Source organism: Thalassophryne amazonica, chromosome 6 (assembly GCF_902500255.1).
Source record: "Thalassophryne amazonica chromosome 6, fThaAma1.1, whole genome shotgun sequence".
Taxonomy (NCBI): Eukaryota; Metazoa; Chordata; class Actinopteri; order Batrachoidiformes; family Batrachoididae; genus Thalassophryne; species Thalassophryne amazonica.
In genome coordinates this window covers 60,870,613-60,896,841 of record NC_047108.1, presented here as the reverse complement: position 1 = coordinate 60,896,841, position 26,229 = coordinate 60,870,613, and the positions used below count along the sequence as shown (strand labels likewise).

The 26,229-nt window shown below is 42.1% G+C and overlaps 1 protein-coding gene across 2 annotated transcripts in view; it reads right to left on the bottom strand.

Annotated features, from left to right (window-relative positions):
• The window catches only part of kcnc4 (potassium voltage-gated channel, Shaw-related subfamily, member 4), a 93,627-nt gene that overhangs the window by 11,448 nt on the left and 55,950 nt on the right, over positions 1-26,229 (bottom strand). For both annotated transcript variants that reach the window (XM_034172268.1, XM_034172269.1), the window contains 2 exons: positions 22,974-23,910; positions 22,417-22,599 (listed from right to left, as the gene is read on the bottom strand). In XM_034172268.1, the coding sequence (XP_034028159.1) occupies positions 22,417-22,599; positions 22,974-23,910 (1,120 nt within the window). The remainder of the gene's footprint in view (positions 1-22,416; positions 22,600-22,973; positions 23,911-26,229) is intronic.

Here is a 26,229-nt window from a genome sequence, read left to right as displayed (position 1 = left end):
TTTTTGGCCACATTTTTGTGGGCATGATCCAGCACTGTACTGATGAGCCCAGCAACAGGAAAAGGCCAATAGGATGCCCATATATCACCTGACTGTGGCAAACAGACGTATAATTTTGAAAGGTGAAAATGGACCGGTTGACCCCCTGGGCAATTGCCATCTAGGACCCGAGGTGGATTTTTTTTTTTTTCTGAATAAAGAGAGAGAACTGACAGTGATGAATATAAAAATTACATAAAAAAATTCTACAGGTACTAATGGCAAAAGCTATAATTCCTGTCCTTTGTTAGTGAGTGCCAAAGGCCTGTTTGTGCTGTACTCTGAATTCCATTATGTTCAAAAGCGTTATGCACCACAGGCTGCAGCTTTCCCTGTGGAGCTATTTCACAGCACTTGTGTTTTTCCCCATCAACCCCTGTGAGCTGGCAAATTGGAGACACTCACCTTGGTAAACAAAGAACAGAGCACACTAAACTCTATATTATTGTGAGTAGCCCTCTCCTACCCAGGCCAAACAACCCAACAATTGTACTTCTTTCTCAGGATCACCTAGAACTAACAGAAAGCTCAAGATGTTTGTTTTTGAAATGACAGAGGCAGATAGCAAGATTCTTTCCTTCAAAATTCTGGTGTAAAGCCAGAGGTGGGACAAAGTCACCATCAAGTCACTCTCAAGTCATGAATCGGCAAGTCTCAAGTCAGCTTGCAAACAACTGGTGGTCATTATGACTTGAGACTTGTGACTTGCCGATTCATGACTTGAGAAAGACTTGACAGTGACTTTGTCCCACCTCTGTTTAAAACTGCCAGCCACATTCAGTGTTGATCTGCACACAATTTCTCCTGTGCTTTTCAGTAATGATGCCTCTCCACCTGTCCATCATCCACGGATCTACTCTTGCAATCTTCCACATGACAATAACTACTGCTTACTTTTGGCATTCTACTATTAGTGGTCAATTAATTATTTTTTGTCTTGCGTATGCTCTTTGTTGTGATGCAGTAGGTGTCTTCAATACGGCATAATGGAAGTCTCATGAAGTCACGTACAAAGCCTCTACAAAAAGAAGGTTAACTTCAGATGAGGCTTAACTTCAGTCATTGTAAACGTCGGCCGTATTCAATGAATTCATTTACTTTATGCTCTTTTGATTTAGAAAGATAAAATGTCTCCACGTATAACAGGTGAACCGCAGGATCTTTACTTTTTGTGCAGAGCACAAAGTTTTCTTTTTTTTAGACAAATACTGATCACTACTGTCATTGTCATTTATGTCAAAGTTATTTTCACATAAAGGCAGAAATAACTTTTTTTGGGGGGGGAGACCAAAATGTTTGTCGTGGAAAGGCTGCATGGAAGCAGAAAAGACAGTGCACATCACGTCACACTTAATCCACAATAAAAACCCACAGAAACACATGCACATCTCATGGTGATGGCATCGCTTAAGTATTGACAGAACAATAAATAACTGCAAATGCAGAAATATATTTATTTATTTATTTTTAATAAAATCATATAAATGTGTTCAGATGGTTTGTGCATAATAGAGCACGTGGGCATGTGGACACTGTGCAGCTTGTGAAATTCAGGAAATAAGGTTCCGTGCATCCAGAAAGTATTCACAGCGCTTCACTTTTTCCACATTTTGTTAGGTTAGAGCCTTATTCCAGAATGGAGTAAATTCATTTTTACTTCAAAATTCTACTCACAACACCCCATAATAACAACATGAAGAAAGCATTTTTTATTTTTTTGCAAATGTATTAAAAATAAAAAACAAAGAAATCACATGTACATAAGTATTCACAGCCTTTGCTCAATACTTTGTTGATGCCTCAGGACTTCTTGAATATGATGCCACAAACTTGCTGCACCTATCTTTGGGCAGTTTTGTCCATTCCTCTTTGCAGTACCTCTCAAGCTCCATCAGGTTGGATGGGGCGTGTCGGTGCACAGCCATTTTCAGATCTCTCCAGAGATGTTCAGTCAGAATCAGGTCTGGGCTCTGGCTGGGTCACTCAAGGACATTCACAGAGTTGTCCTGAAGCCACTCCTTTGATATCTTGGCTGTGTGCTTAGGGTCATTGTCCTACTGAAAGATGAACTGTCACCCCAGGCTGAGGTCAAGAGCACTCTGGAGCAGGTTTTCAAACATGATGTTTATATACATTGCTACATTCATCTTTCCTTCAATCCTGACTAGTCTCCCAGTTCCTGCCACTGAAAAACATCCCCACAGCATGATGCTGCCACCACCATGCTTTACTGTAGAGATGGTGCCTGGTTTCCTCTAAACACGACACCTGGCGTTCACGCCAAAGACTTCTATCTTTGTCTTATCAGACCAGAGAATGTTGTTTCTCATGGTCTGAGAGTCTTTCAGGTGCCTTTTGGCAAACTCCAGGTGGGCCGCCATGTGCCTTTTACCAAGGAGTGGCTTCTGTCTGTCCACTCATACAGGCCTGATTGGTGGATTGTTGCAGAGATGATTGTCCTTCTAGAAGGTTCTCCTCTCCTCCACAGAGGAATGCTGGAGTGCTGACAGAGTGACCATCGGGTTCTTGGTCACCTCCCTGAGTAAGGCCATTCTTCCCCAATTGCTCAGTTTAGACGGCGGCCATTTGTAGGAGGAGTCTTGGTGGAGCCAAACTTCTTGAATTTATGGATGATGGAGGCCACTGTGCTCATTGGGACCTTCAAAGCAGCAGAAATGTTTCTGTACCGTTCCTCAGATTTGTGCCTCGAGACAATCCTGTCTCAGAGGTCTACAGGCAATTCCTTTGACTTCATGCTTGGTTTGTACTCTGACATGCACTGTCAAATGTGGGACCTTATATGTGGACAAGTGTGTGCTTTTCAAAATCATGTCCAATCAAATGAATTTACCCCAGGTGGACTCCAGCTGGGCACCGTAGTCTCGTTTCAGGGTGGGTGATAAAGTGGTTAAATGAAAGAAGATATGATGCAAAAATTGTTCTTCCAGGGACAGACCCATTATCATTGTTCACACTAAATCTCACGAAATCTTACCGGCACAACCTCTCCCATTTGCCTTGTCTTCCCTTTCTCATTGGGAACCAAAAAAAAAAAAAAACTGTACTTTTCGATACTGCTTCGACAGCCAAAAACAAAACAGTACACCATCTTTTCGTATGAAATGATGCTGTGTTTATGTTGCCCACTGGTAGGCTGTCCCTGGAAGTGGTCAAATCCTGCGATATCATGCAGCGACTGTGCTGCCCCATTAAGCTGTAGAAACATCTTGATGATCAGTGGAAACAGAATGCACATGAGCTCAATTTTTAGCTTTATGGCAAAGGCTCTGAACACTTACATGTGATATCTTTGTTTTATTTTTAATAAATTTGCAAAAATCTAAAAAAAAGAAAAAAATTGTAGAATTTTGAGGGAAAAAAATTAATTTCATCCATTTTGGAATAAGGTTGTAACATAACAAAATGTGAAAAAAGTGAAGCGCTGTGAATACTTTCTGGCGGTACTGTAGTCCAGTTAATTCACACATGTGAATAAATTATAATACAAAACAGATCCGGGATGTATTATTGCACTGGCTTGGCTCAGTTAAAGACACCAACCCAAGTCACTTGGAGCCTCACATTACTGTCCACTAAAGATTGTTCATCTGCAGCAAGAGGATCAAGGTTGGGCTCCTGAACCAGCTGAGCACTGCTAGCTTAGACCGCCTTATCAGTCTCAGCTAAGTTAAGACAGCAGTGGAGGACTTCCCATTTGGGGAAGCAGCTAAATGTTTTCTGCACCCTCACCAGAGGCATATCTGAGTCTGAGATCCTGACTTTAGTTGACTGTCTGATTAGTTTTTCAAAAACTCACAGCAAAAATAAATAAATAAATAAAAAAAAAAAAATAAAAACCATAAAGCTTATTTTAAGACCTTCTCTCAACTGCATTTTCACTCCAGGACTATACCAGAGGGCCCCAAATTTGCTTCAATAATTGTTTAAATTTTTATACTTTCCCCTAGCAGGCACCCCATCATAGTGTTCTATAACACTACGATTACAGGCAATGAAACCATTTTACAATGTTTCTTTAAATGGCTGAGGCGCAGATTTAGGAAATATTGCAAAACCCATGTGTTTAATAATCAACTGTTTTGCATTAAACTGGGAAACAGACCTGTTTGGGCCTACCACAAATAACATAAAACACCTGAAGAGGTTTTTAACATTGAATAATCTTGAGACTAGATAGATCTGATCTACAGAGACTAATGCCTGGTTCACACAGCAAGATAATTAGGCCGATATCGGACCCAATCTTCCCCTTTCAACAATCTTAAGGATGCCCCGATTATCGTGATGACGCTAAAAGATAATCTGATCAAATATTCCTGCCATGTGTGTTGTGTTAAGCACACTCTAATCTGCTCGGAAGGACGTCGGGACCACTCAGACTGCAAATCAGGGATATTCAACATGTTGGATTGTCTTGGCCCAATATCCCGACAAGTGTGGTGTCCCCCAGCCACAAACGAGCACGCAGCCTGCTGAATGTGACATGTAGCCAATCAGAAAGCAAGGTGACAGACCCACGGAGCAGAATCCAAAATCATAACTGCTGTTGTGGCTTACCGTTCGGTCACATGGCATTGGATGATTCTGAACGAAGGGAAAAAAGAAAAAAAGTCACAAATTGTTGAGAAAAGGTGGACAAATGAGCTTTTGACTTTTCCCATCACCAAATAGCCTGCGAATCAAGAGAGCAAAAGGAACAAAACGAAACCAAAGCTAACGTTGATCTTGACGCTTTAAACAAAATGCGCCTGGAGCCACTGCTGGAGCAGTGTGTGTCTGCTTCCTCCTCTGCATTCCAGGACTCAGCACCAGGATGGAGCTCTGTAGCGCCTGAGTCCTGGAGAAGCTGCAAAGAGAAGTGTACGATCTGACCCACTGTGGAGATCTGTGCGCACGTTGGTGGATCCACCTGCTGTGGTTTCTTGTCCAAAACAAAACAGGGATCATCTCCTTCATTATCAGAATCCTCACTGTCTGGGTCGGACTGATGATGCGCTGTGCACACCGTCTTGCTCCACAAAACAAAACCAAAACTTTACAAAACCCACCACCACACTAACCACACACTCTAAATACTCCACCAAAATAATACACACTCCAAACATGCCAAATATTTCTCAAATATCAAAACGCTAATCGTTGTCTGTACACTCAAAATGCGCGCGTACTCAGCGTTTTTTGCTTGTCGTTACGTTCGTAGATTTGCTTGCAGTTGCATATGTTTGCTGTTAATGTATGCGTACTGTCATGTGTAGCCCTTGCTGCACTCCTGCCTTCGTTGTTATTTTTGTTTTGGTTTTTTTTACGTTGTAGAAATGCACTCTGTTCTCAAAACAGTAAAGCAAACGGTACTCAGGTTTCCCGATGTACAGCAGGACGCACTGCTTCCCTGTCGGGGCTGGGAACATCAGATCGCAAAGTTCAGAGTCCTTCTGTGTCCCCCCATAAAAAAGTAGAAACTATTGCCATTTAAAGTCACAAGCAAACTTAAAACTTCCCATCTCTTGTTTCAGCATTGAGAGTGGGGGGGGGGGGGGGGGGTAACGCCCTCTCTGTCTCTCTGCTTTTTTTTCAAACCCTGGTGTTTCTGATCACCGGGCTGCGGCTGTGTGATCAAGCAGTCAGTCACACACATATGCGCGTGGGATCGATTACCAGTTCTGATAACACATGCACAGGTGCTGCATACACGGATCAGACACACACACACACACACACACACACACACACACACACACACACACACACACACACACACACACACACACACACACTCACACACACACACACTCACTCACTCACTCACTCACTCACTCCACCTTCTCTCCAGCTGATTCACTCTATATGAATGCATTCAGTGTTCACTCTGAAAGATCACCGCAGATGACACAAAATATTATTACGTCGTGACAGCCCTCAGCAGCTCTATGGCAACGTGGCTGATCGTGCTCCTGCAAAGCCCCCCTGCTGTGAACAAGTATGCAGCGATCAAGGATCACCTCCTCAAAATCCTCCTCAAGATCACCTTCTCTCTGCACGGGCTGGCAGACACCAAGCCCTTCAGAGTTCAGGGACAGAATGCTGCAGCTCCTGACAGGACACCGGCTGGACGTTTTGTGCAGCAACTCTCTCCTCAGGTGCATGCAGCGTTGGAACAACAGCATGATCACAGACTGCCGTGCGCTGGCAGAGGATGCCGACAAATTCTTCCTGGACTGCACCATCAATTTCAATTTCAATTTATTTTCATTTATATAGCGCCAAATCACAACAGAGTTGCCTCAAAGCGCTTCACACAGGTAAGGTCTAATCTTACCAACTCCCAGAGCAACAGTGGTAAGGAAAAACTCCCTTTGAGGAAGAAACCTCAAGCAGACCAGACTCAAAGGGGTGACCCTCTGCTTGGGCAATGCTACAAACATAAATTACAGAACAATTCACAGAACAATTCACGAACGAATATACAAAAAATGCTATTGGCGCACAGGACAGGAGGATCGCCAACACAAATACAACTCCCATCTCTGGATGGAGCTGCACCTTAAACAGAGAGAAAAAACAGAATCAGGCATCAGAAAGACAAAAAATACTGTATAATTTGCCAACATTAAACAACAAGAAAAACAGAGAAATACTACGGTGATCGCCGGCCATTAGCCCTAAACTTCACTAAAAGACCCAGAATTTAGGTAAAGCTGAGGCTGCGGCCCGCTCCAATTACTAATAAATGAATTAAAAGAGTAAAAAGCGTAAAACAAAACTGTACCAGTATGCTAGCCATATGAAAGGGAAAATAAGTGCGTCTTAAGTCTGGACTTGAAAGTCTCCACAGAATCTGACTGTTTTATTGACACAGGGAGATCATTCCACAGAACAGGGGCATGATAAGAGAAAGCTCCATGACCCGCAGACTTCTTATTCACCTTAGGGACATAAAGTAGTCCTGCACCCTGAGAACGTAAAGCCCGGGCCGGTACGTAAGGTTCAATTAGGACAGCTAGGTAGGGAGGTGCCAGTCCATGAATAATTTTATAGGTTAGTAGCAGAAACTTAAAATCTGATCTCACTGGCACAGCAAGCCAGTGAAGGGATGCCAGAATGGGTGTAATGTGGTCTAACTTTCTGCTTCGTGTCAAAAGTCTGGCTGCAGCATTTTGAACCAACTGGAGACCCCTAATGCTAGACTGCGATAAACCAGAAAATAGAACATTGCAGTAGTCCAATCTAGAAGAGATTAACGCATGGATCAGGGTCTCAGCATCAGCCATAGACAGGATGGGATGAATCTTCGCTATATTTCACAGGTGGAAGAAAGGAGTCCTAGTAATATTTCTAATGTGGAGGCCAAAGGACAACGAAGTCAGGACAACAAAGTCACAACTTTGTCAGTGTGATGTATGACACACGAGCCGAGGCTGAGCGTTAACTGGTCAAATTGATGCCGATGTCTCACTGGACCAAGAACCATCATTTCAGTCTTATCAGAGTTTAAAAGTAGGAAGTTTCTAGACATCCAACTTCTCATTGCTGCAAGGCAATCTTCTAAGGATTTTATGTGAACGAGATTACCAGCAGTTATCGGCATGTATAACTGAGTATCATCTGCATAGCAGTGAAAGGTAATCCCAAAACGCCGCAATATGTGCCCAAGGGGTGCTATATAAAAGGTAGAAAAGCAGGGAGCCTAAGACAGACCCCTGTGGAACCCCAAATTTCATGTCTCTAAGGTTAGAGGTAGTGTTACTGTACAAAACACAGTGAGAAGAACTGGTCAAGTATGACGTCAGCCATGCAAGGGCACTCCCAGTAATCCCAAAATGATTTTCTAGCCTATCAAGTAGAATATGATGATCCACTGTATCAAATGCAGCACTGAGATCTAACAGCACCAGAACCGTAGTGGTGTCCGAATCCACTGTAAGCAGAAGATCATTCACCACTTTAGTGAGAGCCGTCTCTATGGAATGATATTGTGGCATGATATTTTCTAAAAGCAGACTGCAGTGGCTCAAAGAGATTATTCTCAGTAAGATAGTCTACGAGCTGCCGTGACACCAGTTTCCAGAATTTTAGAAAAAAATTATAGATTTGATATCGGCCGATAGTTTGTCAATACACTAGGGTCAAGATTAGGTTTCTTAAGTAATGGTTTAATCACTGCAGATTTGAAACATTTAGGAACAGATCCAGAAGTTAAAGAAAGATTAATCATTTCCAGCACAGTCGGCCCAAGAGTGGGCCACAGGTCCTTAAACAGTTTTGTTGGTATAGGATCAAATAAACAGGTTGTGCTTTTTGTTGACATTACGAGTTTTGTCAGCATGCCTAGTGAGATACTGTCAAGTAACCCCCAACAGCTAATAAGCTAACCTTAGATTTATAAATAAGAGCAACATCCCCGCCTTGCTTCGCATCACAAGGGATGTGACTAAATGTATATGCTGGTGGGCAGGCTGTTGTGTGGGCTGCCCGAAGAGGAGGTACTGCTGGCCAACACCAGAGGGCGCTCTGCCTGTAGACGGGCTTCAGGCACCAGAGGGCGCAGTTCGCTGCCAGGGACCCTGACAGCTGTCATTCATCATCTCATCTAGCCATCCATAAAAGCCTGGAGAAGACACCACACCCCTGCCGAGAAATCATCTGAGGTACTCAGGTAAAACTCTCAGCCGTCTTTGTCTTGTTCAGCTAAGCTTATTGTTGCAACATACTTTGCTGCTAAGCTCGAAAAGCTGTAATTTATATCCTGAGTTTGCAGACGTTTCAGTACACTTGCAGCTGGTCAGGAGGAGTTGGTGTTTCCGCTCCTCAGCTGTTAAGTGAGATTAGGATCCGCACGACTGTGGATATTGTGGGAAGTGGGAGGTGGTGTTTTTCTCCCTTCATTATCAGAACTCTGCTGACTGTTTGCTGGGTGTGTGCACACAGCCACCCTTGACTGTTTCTGCTTCCCGTCAGCAGTACCCGATCTGACAGCTGGAGACGGTGGCCACCTGGTGACTCAGGACTTGGCGGCTCCGGTGTGTTCCAGATCCGTTGGCGATGGAAATCGTGTGGGTCCCGACTCTTATCTGGACAGGCGTCTCCTATCCTTGAGCCTGCCCACACGACACCAACTGTATAAATTGACTGTAGTATTGAATGGTATCTGTATCCGTTGTGCACATTTCACAACATTAAAAGTGTTACTCTTTATTTCCATTGACCGTTCATTTACGCCCCCTGTTGTGGGTCCGTGTCATTACACTTTCACACAACACAGGCCTCATTTAAGGGGAGGACAGCTGTAGGTTTAAGCCAGGTTTCACATAGCCCAATCATATCGAAGTGATGATCAATAATTAGATCATTGATCAACAATGATTTTGAGGACAGTGATCTTATGTTAATGAGACCCAGTCTAAGGACCTCAGTGGGGTTGACAGTTGAATTGTTTGGGTTTAGGGGTGGTTCCAGAGTAGCATATATAAGATGCAGTAGGTTTAGGTTTAAGACATTCCACGTCCGTTGTAGGTAGCAGACACGAAATCTTTGCTATTGCTGGAACAACCACTGGGCCATCCTCAGTTTCAACATCATCCAATATAGTAATGGGTATTATGTTTGGAAAGCATATCCCTCTATGATTTTTATGGACATGACTACGGAAGCAGGCCACAGTCTCAACTTGTTGAAATTCCCTCCCTGGCAAATAAACTGCACTATCACCATAGTGGATTTTCTGCACTAAATTCCCCGCTAAGCTAATGGATTCCACACCCACATTTGTCATAAGCCTTGCAGGGTCTCTACCATCATCTGTGATGCTCAACAGCAGGATGACCTTCTTCCCATGTTTGTCAAAAGCAAGCAGTTTTGATCTTACACCAAATCCAGTCAACTGTTGGAACAGTGAAAATCCTCTTCAGTCCACTTTGCAGAGAAGATGGAGTAAAATGTGCTGTGCCTGTGTGTGATATTCTGCTGTAATAGAGAAGGATGTCATTATCCACATATTCTGCAGACAGAGCTCAGTATTGAATATTGAATTACCCCCACTCCCCATCACATTCAGTCTCACACATTAGCTTTGAGGTGTTCTGGATTCGCTCAGCTTTCATGTTTTTATTTTTTCCTGGCAATCAAAAGAACGCACAGTGGTGAGTCCACAAAAAGATTTATGGTAAATGGATTGAATTTAGAAAGCACTTTCTAGGGCTGGGTCTTATCGCGGGTCTTAATTATCTTATCGCGATAGGTTTTTTCACATCAGTCGATATGGATATATATCACATTATAATCAAATCACTATTTCTGTAAAGGTTTCTTTGAGATGTGAAGATATAAGGTTCATTTTTGTCTAAATTTTTTGCCAGAAGTCAAACATAACAAATGCACTGTAGATCAAGATACAAGTGAAGTGTATAAACATATACCTCGATTATACAGCAGGCAAAAACTCTTAATTCAAAAGCTTCAGGTGTTACAGGAGAACATAAAATGGACAATTAAATTATTTGGTGAGTAAAATAAAGCCCTTTAAGTGAAAGAAGGTCCGCACTGATCGTGTGAAACAGACTCATTGCGTATTTAAAGTGAAACAGTGAGTTCATGTATTTTTAAGAAACACAGTGTGTTTTAGTTCACTGGCTGATCTGCACCTTGCAGACCAAGCAAAAGGACGCACACTTAGTGAATCAAGTTTACTATTCAAAAAAGGCCTTTATTCGGATTCGATCAGCTTTCATCCGATTGTCATCAGGGTGCACAGCGGATTTATCATGCAGCTTTTGGGGAAAAACTGCACTCCACAGCCCAGATTTTCACAGGCTGCAATCTTATCTGAGGATTTTGCCGACCGCCGGCGGTTACAGTCCGAGAAAGGTCCAAAACTTGTTACAACGTGAAAAAACAAATAATTACTCGGGAAAATGGAGAGGGAACACCCAAAATATGAAAATTTGCATCAAAACATGGGCGGAATCTATATATTAAAAGCCAAGTGGCCTCTGTGTAGGTGTGTGCGTGTGTGTGTATAACTTTGATCGTGGAATAAGTGGGGAGAGCTGGCATTTGTCGTTTGGTATATTTATGTATTTTAGCTCAAGGATGAATGCCGCCAAAAACAGAAAGTTGATAGGACTAATATTTTTGGAGAAATTAGGGATATTAGGTAACAACAGTGAACAATGGACATTGACATCACCATTAATCAGTGTCTGGTAACCAGACAAGCTCTGAACAAAGGAAATATCTGAAACTTGCAAATTGTAAAACGACATCAACTAAAAATGCCAAGTACAACCCCTGGCAAAAATTATGGAATCACCGGCCTCAGAGGATGTTCATTCAGTTGTTTAATTTTGTAGAAAAAAAGCAGATCACAGACATGACACAAAACTAAAGTCATTTCAAATGGCAACTTTCTGGCTTTAAGAAACACTATAAGAAATCAAGAAAAAAGATTGTGGCAGTCAGTAACGGTTACTTTTTTAGACCAAGCAGAGCAAAAAAATATGGAATCACTCAATTCTGAGGAAAAAATTATGGAATCACCCTGTAAATTTTCATCCCCCAAATTAACACCTGCATCAAATCAGATCTGCTCATTGACATTGACCCTATGCCATGACATTGACCCTATGTGTCTTTTTGCAAGGAATGTTTTTGCAGTTTTTGCTCTATGGCAAGATGCATTATCATCTTGAAAAATGATTTCATCATCCCCAAACATCCTTTCAATTGTCCAAAATATCAACGTAAACTTGTGCATTTATTGATGATGTAATGACAGCCATCTCCCCAGTGCCTTTACCTGACATGCAGCCCCATATCATCAATGACTGTGGATTTTACATGTTCTCTTCAGGCAGTCATCTTTATAAATCTCATTGGAAAGGCACCAAACAAAAGTTCCAGCATCATCACCTTGCCCAATGCAGATTCGAGATTCATCACTGAATATGACTTTCATCCAGTCATCCACAGTCCACAATTGCTTTTCCTTAGCCCATTGTAACCTTGTTGTTTTCTGTTTAGGTGTTAATGATGGCTTTCGTTTAGCTTTTCTGTATGTAAATCCCATTTCCTTTAGGCGGTTTCTTACAGTTTGGTCACAGACGTTGACTCCAGTTTCCTCCCATTCGTTCCTCATTTGTTTTGTTGTACATTTTTCGATTTTTGAGACATATTGCTGTAAGTTTTCTGTCTTGACGCTTTGATGTCTTCCTTGGTCTACCAGTATGTTTGCTTTTAACAACCTTCCCATGTTGTTTGTATTTGGTCCAGAGTTTAGACACAGCTGACTGTGAACAACCAACATCTTTTGCAACATTGCGTGATGATTTACTCTCTTTTAAGAGTTTGATAATCCTCTCCTTTGTTTCAATTGACATCTCTCGTGTTGGAGCCATGATTCATGTCAGTCCACTTGGTGCAACAACTCTCCAAGGTGTGTTCACTCCTTTTTAGATGCAGACTAACGAGCAGATCTGATATGATGCAGGTGTTAGTTTTGGGGATGAAACTTTACAGGGTGATTCCATAATTTATTCCTCAGACTTGAGTGAGTCCATATTTTTTTTCTCTGCTTGGTCTAAAAAAGTAACCGTTACTGACTGCCACAATCTTTTTTTCTTGATTTCTTATAGTGTTTCTTAAAGCCAGAAAGTTGCCATTTGAAATGACTTTAGTTTTGTGTCATGTCTGTGATCTGCTTTTTTTCTACAAAATTAAACAACTGAATGAACATCCTCCGAGGCCGGTGATTCCATAATTTTTGCCAGGGATTGTAATAAATACAATTATTCACAAAATTTTCTCATTTTAATTTCCTGCAATTTCAGTTAAAATCATTATAGAAACTTTACATAATTTATTACCACCCCTGAACAATGTCAGCTACCTGCTTTATAAACACTACCCGATCTAGAGCCCGTGGATCCCCACGAGCAACGCACTACTTATGTTCTGTCAACCATTTCATCTGTCTCTATAGAGGAAAAATAATTTTGTAATAATTATCGCAATTGTATTATCATTCAGCCCTTTCATGGGTAGAGCACTTTATTGTGATGCCTCACATTCAGCACTAACCCCCCCCCCCCCCCACCCCACCCCCCCCTCCACACACACACACACACACGTGTGAGGGTGCTGCAATGCAAGGCGCTCAAATGCATACCGAGAGAAACTTGGGGATTTAGGACCTTGCCCAAGAGCCCTTTATGATTTTCCAATCTGATGGGGATTTGAACATAGGATCCTCTGGTTACAAGCCTACTTTTTAACTGCTTGACCATTACCTTTTATTTGTACTTCATTATTAGGGATGATATAGTGAAAGTAAACTTCTGTTCTCTCCCTGTTTGGGTATCAGGATCCCAAATTGTACCCACCAATTATTTCTGCCATGAGTATCACATGCTGCACTATGGTGAGTTGTCCAATATGTGTTTATGTCATGCCAGTCTCCACCATCAACACCTTCAGGACTTTCAGGCAGTGTGATAAAAAACAATTTCCTTTTAATGGACTGTAAAAACAAAAAGGGAGTAGATGCTAATCAGTGCACAGCTACAGTAAGTGCCCCATTTGTCTGTTGTTTTTCTGAGACAGTGATGGACTCAAAGTCTTTGGGAGAAAAATGCCCCTTGAGGTGCAGTTTTCCAGGAAAACACCTTCAATGTTTTTACGCCCCATTCAGGTGAGAGTCAGGATGCCAGAATCCTTCACTTCCAAATATAAATTCTGGTGTCACAAGGTGCTTTGGGTATTTTGATGAGATTTGTGACATTCATTCAAGCAGAAAACTATGGTGCACTGACAGCCAAAGTCAAGAGCATTCTGTCTGTGTTACAGCTTCTAATAAATTTAAATAGATAACCTTTAATAATATCAGTGATACAAGGTGAATCGTCCAGTGATCAAAGTTTTCAGGAACTTCCCGGAAATCTGGGTTTTTACTCACATGGTGAACATTTCCGGTTATTTTTGACAGCGTATGTCGGAATGCATTAATGCTCCACACCTAAACAGTAGGTGGCGGCATTGCACATTGTTGGTTTGCAAACCGCCAATATTAATTAATTTAACCTTTACTTAACCAGGTTAGTCCCACTGAGATCGAGACCTCTGTTGTAAGGGAGACCTGGACAATTATAAAGTTTCCAGTTCACCTAACCTGCATGTCTTTAAATGTGGGGGGAAACCGGAGCACCCAGAGGAAACCCACACAAACATGGGAGAACATGCAAACTCCATACAGAAAAGCCACAGGTGGGAATCGAACCCATGCCCTTTTGTGGTGAGGCAACAGTGCTAACCACAAAGCCGCCGTGCAATAAACTTGAAAGAAAAAGGATTTTTTTTTTCCCGTCAGTGAGATTTTTTTTGTTCACAGGATACTTCTGCCATTATGTAGAGTCGTAGAACGCACACGTCCTAACGGATCAGATGCCTCTGTTGCAGGAGACACGTTGAGTGTCTCACCTGGTTTAATGTAGTATTGTAACGTATTTTAACAGCGTTAGCACTTTTAGCAGTTGTCGGTAGTTTCATCCATTAGTTCTACTTAATGTAGGATTAATGAAAAAAAAAAAAAACGCAGCTCATAACTTTTAATGTTCCGCAACAAAATAAACCGTAAGTAAACACCTGAACCCAGGTTAGGTTGTTCGGACTTCACAGACGTGTTCGGGTGTCTTTCATCACACGTAGAGCCACATGCTTCACCCCTTTATGCATTAATATCAACGTATTGTCGCATGCACAACAGGAACAAACATGCTCTCAAAGTGGATGGGATAAGCATATGACAGCCTCTGGTGACAATCCCATTGTATTCTGACAGTTCTCTTTTAATAGGTAACATTATCTGATGGCAATAGGTACATGTCCTACATACTCTGGCCATCCAGACTTAATGTACTGCAGTATCATCTGTAGGTTACTATCAGCTGCAGTAGCCTCTCTTATGGCCTCCAGCTTCTGTGATGTAGCTGGCATGCTGCTGATAATGGCTGCAATGTAACACTCTACATCTGAATGACTGTCACTCACCTCTGTCATGATATGTATTGGGCTGCGCAAGAGTGTCAGCCACAGTGAGGGTCTTGCCTGGTGCATATTAAGCAGTAGGATTAAACCTCATACTGTAAGTCTCATCAAGAGTCTCTGACATCGTATTGGAACATTATCCAGATCCTTTTTATTTATCAGTGGCACTAAAGGCTTGTGATCAGTGACCAATTTAAAGTTCTCTAGGTGAGTTGTGCCAGACCCTGTTCCTGGAGGCCCCCTGCCCTGCATGTTTTCTAACTCTCCTTGTTCCACTCCCAGGCAATTAACTCTATCAGGTGTACTCAGCCAATCAAGAGAAGGAAGACACCACTTAAAAAAAACAGGTGTGACTTGAGTAGGTAGATGTGGAAAACTTCCAGGGCAGGGGCTCTCCAGGAACAGGGTTGGTGACCCCTGTACCAGGAGCAGGGGTACTGAAAAGGGGAGAATAAGGAGAAGCATTCTAGGGGCCCATGATTGACAGGGGCCCAGAGAGGCCTTTAATACAATTATAATACTGACAAAATTATATGGGGCGTGGCTCAATAAGATTTCGTTTCATGGGCCCCAAAATCCCTGTGGGCACCCCTGGCCAGGAGAATCCGAATTATATTTAAAGTACAGCAGTACACCTCTGTAAAAAATAGACCTCACTCTGATATTTTTCCATACAGACCTCGCACCCGGTTAATAATCCTGTAATATTCCTTTTTATATTTCCTCATAATACTGGTTAATGTATTTTACTACTTTTTGTGTTTCTCTTGTGCGTCAACAGCTTTTTGTTTTATAAATTTTCTATACAGTGTATTTTACTTTTTGCAGGCATTTTGTCACCCCTTAGTTATCCATGTACTCCCCCAATTTTGTTGTAATTACGTCCGCCAAGAAAATCATCTGTGTTTATTTATTTATTTGCCTGTCTGTTAGCAGGATTGCGTCAAAACTACTGCACGGATTCTCAACAAATTTGCACCACAGATAGATGTTAGGGTATAGAAGACTCCACTGAATTTTGGGGGTCTTGCGGATCCAGATTCTGGCTGAGGATTTCACTTTATACAGGCTTTGAAGGATTATGTCAAAACCACTTCATGGATTCTCACCAAATTTGCACCACAGATAGACATTAGGGTATGAAAGACTCCACTGAATTTTGGAGGTGATCCGGATCTAGATTCTGGATCAAAATTCTGGATCAAGATTTCATTTTATATAGACTTTGAAGGATTACATCAAAACTACTTCACAGATTCTCACCAAATTTGCACCACAGATAGATATTAGGGCATGGAAGATTCTACTGAATTTTCGGGGTCTTGCGGATCCGGATTTACGGACGTCAGAAATCTCTGATTGCTCTTGTTTACAACTGTGTTTATTTTCTAGACAATTTTTATCATACAGTGACTTAAATCTGTTTAGGAATGTTTTCTGTGTTCACATCGTCTTCATATGTTGTGCCTCATATTTAAGTGTCTAGTCCATCGATCCCTCTATTTTTATCCGTATATATTTTGAGTGATTTGTATCCTTGACTTTTTTTTTCTTTTTTTTTACACTTCACATCATAAGTTACAAAAACCGGCAAGTGATCACTGAAGTCACTTACTAGCAGACCACTCTGTCATTTTCTATAATATTTGTGAATGTTACTGGTCTGGTGATTTTTGGCTATGAAGTCACACTGTACATTAAATTTATGAACACCTCAGTTGTTTTATCTTGCTTTGCCTTAAGTAGGTCTATACTGAAGTCACCACAGATAAAAATATTTTTTTCCACTCTTATTTGTAAATGTTTTCTCAGTCCACTCCTGAAATATGTCCATATTAGATCCAGGTGATCTATACACACAACTCACAATGATGTTTTTCTGTTAACCCCCAGGTGACTTCTTTGATAAGCTTTCAATCAATCAATCAATCAATTTTTTTATATAGCGCCAAATCCGAGGCCATGGTTCTCGACCGGAAAAAGGTGCTTTGCCCTCTTCAGGTCAGTGGAGTGTCCTTGCCTCAAGTGGAGGAGTTTAAGTATCTCGGGGTCTTGTTCACAAGTGAGGGACGGATGGAGCATGAGATCGATAGACGGATCGGTGCAGCATCTGCAGCGATGCAGTCAATCAATCAATCAATCAATTTTTTTATATAGCGCCAAATCACAACAAACAGTTGCCCCAAGGCGCTTTATATTGTAAGGCAAGGCCATACAATAATTATGTAAAACCCCAACGGTCAAAACGACCCCCTGTGAGCAAGCACTTGGCTACAGTGGGAAGGAAAAACTCCCTTTTAACAGGAAGAAACCTCCAGCAGAACCAGGCTCAGGGAGGGGCAGTCTTCTGCTGGGACTGGTTGGGGCTGAGGGAGAGAACCAGGAAAAAGACATGCTGTGGAAGGGAGCAGAGATCGATCACTAATGATTAAATGCAGAGTGGTGCATACAGAGCAAAAAGAGAAAGAAACAGTGCATCATGGGAACCCCCCAGCAGTCTACATCTATAGCAGCATAACTAAGGGATGGTTCAGGGTCACCTGATCCAGCCCTAACTATAAGCTTTAGCAAAAAGGAAAGTTTTAAGCCTAATCTTAAAAGTAGAGAGGGTGTCTGTCTCCCTGATCTGAATTGGGAGCTGGTTCCACAGGAGAGGAGCCTAAAAGCTGAAGGCTCTGCCTCCCATTCTACTCTTACAAACCCTAGGAACTACAAGTAAGCCTGCAGTCTGAGAGCGAAGCGCTCTATTGGGGTGATATGGTACTACGAGGTCCCTAAGATAAGATGGGACCTGATTATTCAAAACCTTATAAGTAAGAAGAAGAATTTTAAATTCTATTCTAGAATTAACAGGAAGCCAATGAAGAGAGGCCAATATGGGTGAGATATGCTCTCTCCTTCTAGTCCCCGTCAGTACTCTAGCTGCAGTATTTTGAATTAACTGAAGGCTTTTTAGGGAACTTTTAGGACAACCTGATAATAATGAATTACAATAGTCCAGCCTAGAGGAAATAAATGCATGAATTAGTTTTTCAGCATCACTCTGAGACAAGACCTTTCTGATTTTAGAGATATTGCGTAAATGCAAAAAAGCAGTCCTACATATTTGTTTAATATGCGCTTTGAATGACATATCCTGATCAAAAATGACTCCAAGATTTCTCACAGTATTACTAGAGGTCAGGGTAATGCCATCCACAGTAAGGATCTGGTTAGACACCATGTTTCTAAGATTTGTGGGGCCAAGTACAATAACTTCAGTTTTATCTGAGTTTAAAAGCAGGAAATTAGAGGTCATCCATGTCTTTGTCTGTAAGACAATCCTGCAGTTTAGCTAATTGGTGTGTGTCCTCTGGCTTCATGGATAGATAAAGCTGGGTATCATCTGCGTAACAATGAAAATTTAAGCAATACCGTCTAATACTGCCTAAGGGAAGCATGTATAAAGTGAATAAAATTGGTCCTAGCACAGAACCTTGTGGAACTCCATAATTAACTTTAGTCTGTGAAGAAGATTCCCCATTTACATGAACAAATTGTAATCTATTAGACAAATATGATTCAAACCACCGCAGCGCAGTGCCTTTAATACCTATGGCATGCTCTAATCTCTGTAATAAAATTTTATGGTCAACAGTATCAAAAGCAGCACTGAGGTCTAACAGAACAAGCACAGAGATGAGTCCACTGTCCGAGGCCATAAGAAGATCATTTGTAACCTTCACTAATGCTGTTTCTGTACTATGATGAATTCTAAAACCTGACTGAAACTCTTCAAATAGACCATTCCTCTGCAGATGATCAGTTAGCTGTTTTACAACTACCCTTTCAAGAATTTTTGAGAGAAAAGGAAGGTTGGAGATTGGCCTATAATTAGCTAAGATAGCTGGGGCAAGTGATGGCTTTTTAAGTAATGGTTTAATTACTGCCACCTTAAAAGCCTGTGGTACATAGCCAACTAACAAAGATAGATTGATCATATTTAAGATCGAAGCATTAAATAATGGTAGGGCTTCCTTGAGCAGCCTGGTAGGAATGGGGCCTAATAAACATGTTGATGGTTTGGATGAAGTAACTAATGAAAATAACTCAGACAGAACAATCGGAGAGAAAGAGTCTAACCAAATACCGGCATCACTGAAAGCAGCCAAAGATAACGATACGTCTTTGGGATGGTTATGAGTAATTTTTTCTCTAATAGTTAAAATTTTGTTAGCAAAGAAAGTCATGAAGTCATTACTAGTTAAAGTTAATGGAATACTCAGCTCAATAGAGCTCTGACTCTTTGTCAGCCTGGCTACAGTGCTGAAAAGAAACCTGGGGTTGTTCTTATTTTCTTAAATTAGTGATGAGTAGAAAGATGTCCTAGCTTTACGGAGGGCTTTTTTATAGAGCAACAGACTCTTTTTCCAGGCTAAGTGAAGATCTTCTAAATTAGTGAGACGCCATTTCCTCTCCAACTTACGGGTTATCTGCTTTAAGCTACGAGTTTGTGAGTTATACCACAGAGTCAGGCACTTCTGATTTAAAGCTCTCTTTTTCAGAGGAGCTACAGCATCCAAAGTTGTCTTCAATGAGGATGTAAAACTATTGACGAGATACTCTATCTCACTTACAGAGTTTAGGTAGCTACTCTGCACTGTGTTGGTATATGGCATTAGAGAACATAAAGAAGGAATTATCTCCTTAAACCTAGTTACAGCACTTTCTGAAAGACTTCTAGTGTAATGAAACTTATTCCCCACTGCTGGGTAGTCCATCAGAGTAAATGTAAATGTTATTAAGAAATGATCAGACAGAAGGGAGTTTTCAGGGAATACTGTTAAGTCTTCTATTTCCATACCATAAGTCAGAACAAGATCTAAGATATGATTAAAGTGGTGGGTGGACTCATTTACTTTTTGAGCAAAGCCAATAGAGTCTAATAATAGATTAAATGCAGTGTTGAGGCTGTCATTCTCAGCATCTGTGTGGATGTTAAAATCGCCCACTATAATTATCTTATCTGAGCTAAGCACTAAGTCAGACAAAAGGTCTGAAAATTCACAGAGAAACTCACAGTAACGACCAGGTGGACGATAGATAATAACAAATAAAACTGGTTTTTGGGACTTCCAATTTGGATGGACAAGACTAAGAGTCAAGCTTTCAAATGAATTAAAGCTCTGTCTGGGTTTTTGATTAATTAATAAGCTGGAATGGAAGATTGCTGCTAATCCTCCGCCCCGGCCCGTGCTACGAGCATTCTGACAGTTAGTGTGACTCGGGGGTGTTGACTCATTTAAACTAACATATTCATCCTGCTGTAACCAGGTTTCTGTAAGGCAGAATAAATCAATATGTTGATCAATTATTATATCATTTACCAACAGGGACTTAGAAGAGAGAGACCTAATGTTTAATAGACCACATTTAACTGTTTTAGTCTGTGGTGCAGTTGAAGGTGCTATATTATTTTTTCTTTTTGAATTTTTATGCTTAAATAGATTTTTGCTGGTTATTGGTAGTCTGGGAGCAGGCACCGTCTCTATGGGGATGGGGTAATGAGGGGATGGCAGGGGGAGAGAAGCTGCAGAGAGGTGTGTAAGACTACAACTCTGCTTCCTGGTCCCAACCCTGGATAGTCACGGTTTGGAGGATTTAAGAAAATTGGCCAGATTTCTAGAAATGAGAGCTGCTCCATCCAAAGTGGGATGGATGCCGTCTCTCCTAACAAGACCAGGTTTTCCCCAGAAGCTTTGCCAATTATCTATGAAGCCCACCTCATTTTTTGGACACCACTCAGACAGCCAGCAATTCAAGGAGAACATGCGGCTAAACATGTCACTCCCGGTCTGATTGGGGAGGGGCCCAGAGAAAACTACAGAGTCCGACATTGTTTTTGCAAAGTTACACACCGATTTAATGTTAATTTTAGTGACCTCCGATTGGCGTAACCGGGTGTCATTACTGCCGACGTGAATTACAATCTTACCAAATTTACGCTTAGCCTTAGCCAGCAGTTTCAAATTTCCTTCAATGTCGCCTGCTCTGGCCCCCGGAAGACAATTAACTATGGTTGCTGGTGTCACTAACTTCACATTTCGCAAAACAGAGTCGCCAATAACCAGAGTTTGATCCTCGGCGGGTGTGTCGTCGAGTGGGGAAAAACGGTTAGAGATGTGAACGGGTTGGCGGTGTACACAGGGCTTCTGTTTAGGGCTACGCTTCCTCCTCACAGTCACCCAGTCGGCCTGCTTTCCCGGCTGCTCGGGATCTGCCAGGGGGTAACTAACGGCGGCTAAGCTACCTTGGTCCGCACCGACTACAGGGGCCTGGCTAGCTGTAGAATTTTCCACGGTGCGGAGCCGAGTCTCCAATTCGCCCAGCCTGGCCTCCAAAGCTACGAATAAGCTACACTTATTACAAGTACCCTTACTGCTAAAGGAGGCCGAGGAATAACTAAACATTTCACACCCAGAGCAGAAAAGTGCGGGAGAGACAGGAGAAGCCGCCATGCTAAATCGGCTAAGAGCTAGTAGCTACGCTGAGCTAGCGGATTCCTAAAAACACGCAAAGTGAATAATGTGTAAATAATTTAGAGGTGATTCAGCAGAAGGAGTGCTTTAGTTAAGGCACGTAAAGATTACACTGGGAAACAAATCGTAATCTAGATAACTAGATCAATCTAACTGCGCAGATTAAACAGCTAACAGATACAGAAAAACACCGCTGTGCTCCGGAACAGGAAGTGATACAATACCGCAGTGAGAGCCAACCACCAGTAGAGGCAAGCAAGGCAATTTCCTTTACTGGTCACTGGTCAATCAGTCACTGGTTGTGCACATCATAAAGTTGATTATGCAAAGATTAACAGGGCACTCAGCATCTCATCTTGTCCATGCATATTTTCCTTTTAATTGCACTTTGGGGTCATGATTTTGCATATACATGTAGCCAGTGTGCCCGGTTGTCGCAGTGAGGTGCAAGGTCTTAACTTCATTTTGCTGCAGTGGTATTAATCCCAAATACCTGAGCCAGTCACATACATGACAGGCTGCGTAAGCAGGGAGGTTGGAGGGGTTCAGAATGTCCAATCAGTGAATAAGAGCAGCACAGGTGCAAATATGGCTTAGCTGTGAAAGAATGTATCGGAAAGAACTTTATTAGCAATATACCAAGTAGTCAAAAAACTAAAAACATACAGAAAAATGGGGGGGGGGGGGGGGGGGGGGGGGCGGCAAAGATGCATCACAATGCATGGATAATAGTTTTATAATCAAATCATCATCAAATTTAATCATGAGTGCCTAGAGATTCATACACTGTCCTCACTCAACCTACCAGTGCGGACTTTCGAGTCTCCAGACAATGAGAAGTCACTGGATGCCAGAAGTAAGCAGGTGGCTTCTTTTTTCACCTTGTCGCGCCCCAGGGGACATTTCAGGGACCACTTGTCACTAGGGGACAACGGCTGAGTCAGGCTGCATCCTTCCTCCATGTTTGCATCTACGTTCTCTTTGGAGTCTAAGAAAATGACAAAAACAGAGCAACGCAAATGCCAAAGCTTTTACTGAGGCTCCCCTGAGTGCACAAACAAAGGCAGAGGTATATTGCATAAACAAATATTTTTCTTTGAGGAAATCCAATTTTGTTTTGATTTCATGAGAAGTAATTTGATCCCAGTGCGTAGCTGTCTTCATGAGTGAATGTTGTCCTGCATCAGAGAAACACTGGACTGCCCCGGGAAGATTTGAAATCCAGTAGCTGTCTATGTCAGACCACTTAGACATTTATCATGATAATGAATGCTTCCATTCAATAAACAGTTTTATTTTTTTGAAAAAAAAAAAAAAAAACCCACATACTTAAAGAGTTAAAGAGGAACATTATGGTCTTACCTGAGCGGTTCCTGCTGATGGTCTCGTCAGCAGCCAGAGGACACGTGTCACTTAGAGTGCTGTCTCCATGCGTGTTCGTGTCTGACTTTGCAAATGAGGAACAGTCAATCGGAGTGTCTGGTTTGGGGTTGTGCTTGTTCTTCTTTTTTGGCAGCTTCTGTTTGGCCATAGCTAGTGAGTAGTACATCCCAAAATTATTGACAATGACAGGGACGGGCATGGCGATTGTCAGCACCCCGGCCACCGCACACAGCGCACCCACAATCATGCCCAGCCATGTTTCAGGATACATGTCTCCGTAGCCCAACGTTGTCATGGTGACCACTGCCCACCAAAAACTGATGGGGATGTTCTTAAACTGTGTATGGCGGGAGCCAGTAGGGTCACTGGGGTGTGCACAGATGCGTTCAGCATAGTAAACCATGGTGGCAAAGATGAGCACACCCAGAGCCAAAAATATGACAAGCAAGAGGAACTCATTAACACTGGCCTTCAGTGTGTGACCCAACACACGAAGGCCGACAAAGTGTCGTGTCAACTTGAAGATCCGGAAGATCCGAACAAACCGCACCACGCGGAGGAAGCCTAGCACGCTGTGGGCAGCTTTGGATGTCAGTCCGCTCAAGGCCACTTCCAGGTAGAACGGCAAAATGGCTACAAAGTCAATGATGTTGAGTGTACTCTTAATGAAGGCCACCTTATCCGGGCAGCAGATGATGCGAACCAGGAATTCAAAGGTGAACCAGATCACACAGATGCCCTCCACCAACATGAGCACAGGGCTGGTCACCATCTCCCATTGCTCATCCTCCTCTGTGACATTGCCCACGACCACGTGCTCTGTCCGGTTCTGAAGGTCACTGAAGGCTTCATGGGTCTCCAGGCAGAAGGAGGTGATAGACACCAGGATGAAAAAAAGAGAGGCAAAGGCCACTCCCTGTGGAGGCAGATTAAAAAAAACAGTCCACATTTAATTAGAATTATTTTATCGAAGCCTAGACCTGACAATGCCATTACATTTTGTTTTAAATTATATTTTCTGTGGTGTAGTTAATGGGTATCTTCTGTTAACTCTTCATCAAGCAATGTTGTAATTATTAGATGACATTTCCTGTGAATAAATACCAAAAGCAGGGTATGAGAACACCAATGTGGGTATTTTTAGAGTAGAAAAGTAACCATTAGGGGTGTCACGCTACACAAATATCAAGGTTCAGTTCACACGGCAGTTTGGAGGTTTGGTACATGTTCAGTTTTTGAAAATTCTTCAAATCTTTATATAGTATCTTTAATCTGTGAGCAGCAGAGAGCTGCCGTCAGCCACTTGAGACAAAGTGCAAATGTCAACTTTCTTCCTTAAATGTTTATGAATTAGATTACATCTCTTGTCATTCATGTTGGATAAATTTACTGTGCAGTGCGGTAAGTGGTTTGTTTTGGGGTTTTTTTTTTTATTTCTGTGTTGAGCCAGACTGCCTTCAATATTTTGTCCGTTTTTAGTTTGATTTTTTTTTTTTGCTCAAATGATGGCATCTCATAAAACTTCACTCAACACAGATCTGAAATCATTATACACAATTCATATAAAATATGAAAATCAATTCATATAAAACATCAACTTTTGTCATAAGTTGGTGGTGTTGTCTGTCTAAACTTGAGTGAATGAACTGATCTCATGTAGGGACAGTGACTCAACACAAGTGCAGATCAGTACTCTTTCACTTTTAGGTTCATATTTCAGGAGAAAAGGGCAAATTAAACCAATTCCATTTATGGTTCCAAAGTTAGAGTGGAATAATGCAGTTGCTTGGTTCAACTGGCTGGTTCTCTGTTCCCTCTGTTCAACTCAGACAGAGAGCAGGATGACCCCGCCTCCCTGCAATGAGGGAACTGACCACATCTCCTGCATAGAGCATGAGACTCGAGTAGAAGGACAGTCTGTGGACATAAGCACAAAACTTTTCAGTAGCGTGGCTTGCTGAAATGTTGGTGACATGTAAACACATACGCACGTTGTGTATAATCATACTGTGTAGAGTTGCACCGTGTATTCTGCATACAGTTCTCTGTATCATACAGTTCAATATAAATACATGTATTGTGACACCCCTAGTAATCACACTGTTTACTTTTCTCCATGCGACTGCCGTAATCAATTAGGGTGTACTCACACTAGGCTTAAGTGCTTTGGCCTGTGCCCAAGCATGACTTTACTCCTAGTGGTAAACTTCGATGGCCTCAAATGAAGGCGTTCCGGAAGAAGAAAAAGTTGCAGTTCCTTGACTGGCTGCTTGAGGCTGGCTCCATAAGAGAACACATTCCCATAGGAGTCCGTGTTAAAATGTCCAACTTTAGAGCAGAAATAAATATGTTTACAGATGGTTCCCTACTCCACGACAACTGTACAAGGGGGTGAATTTTTTTTTATTTCTAAATGGGCAATTCCACAGAATGCTGTTCTGATCCATCTTTGTCAAGTTTGAGGAAATGTGGCATACCTAGTAGTTACAGCCATCATCAGCACCAGATTTGAAAACTGTATCCAATTTTTGAACCACAGTTTGCATTTGTCATTTTGGTCACTGAGTCCTGGGACACACTAGGTATCGAAATTGTGAGTCCCAACGCCCACACAAATGACAGAGAGAGAGAGAGAGAGGAGAGAGAGGAGAGAGAGAGCGAGAGAGAGAGAGAGAGAGCGAGAGAGAGAGAGAGAGGAGAGAGAGAGAGCGAGAGAGCGAGAGAGAGAGAGAGAGAGAGAGAGAGAGAGAGAGAGAGAGAGATTTTATTATCATTGTCATTACAACAACGATATGTCCGCACTCACATTCCACATACAACAGCAATTGATCTACAATTATTACTTGTTTACCGTAATAATGGCACACATCAGAATTAGGACAACACATATACATTTGACATTGTTTATGTGCACTAAACTTGAAACAGTCCGTATCCCAATTGGGGCAATGTGAGTGTGTTTGTAGCCGCTGCAACTGTCAAGTCGTGCCGCCAGGCCAGCTTGAAAGGACGAGGCCTGCCGCAGGGAGGGAGGGGCAGGAAGAGTGATAAGAGGAGAGGCTGGAGCATGCTTCGGTCCATGTGTAAGTCTGTCAGTTTATTGTCCTTGTGGGTTGAGATAAGAACGGAGCCAAATAATCTCACCAGAGCCAGGATAAATTCCTCTGAAGGAAAAACAGTGGGCAATTGACCTTGATGCCTGTAGTGTTGCAGCCGAGCAGTGAAAAACACTTTT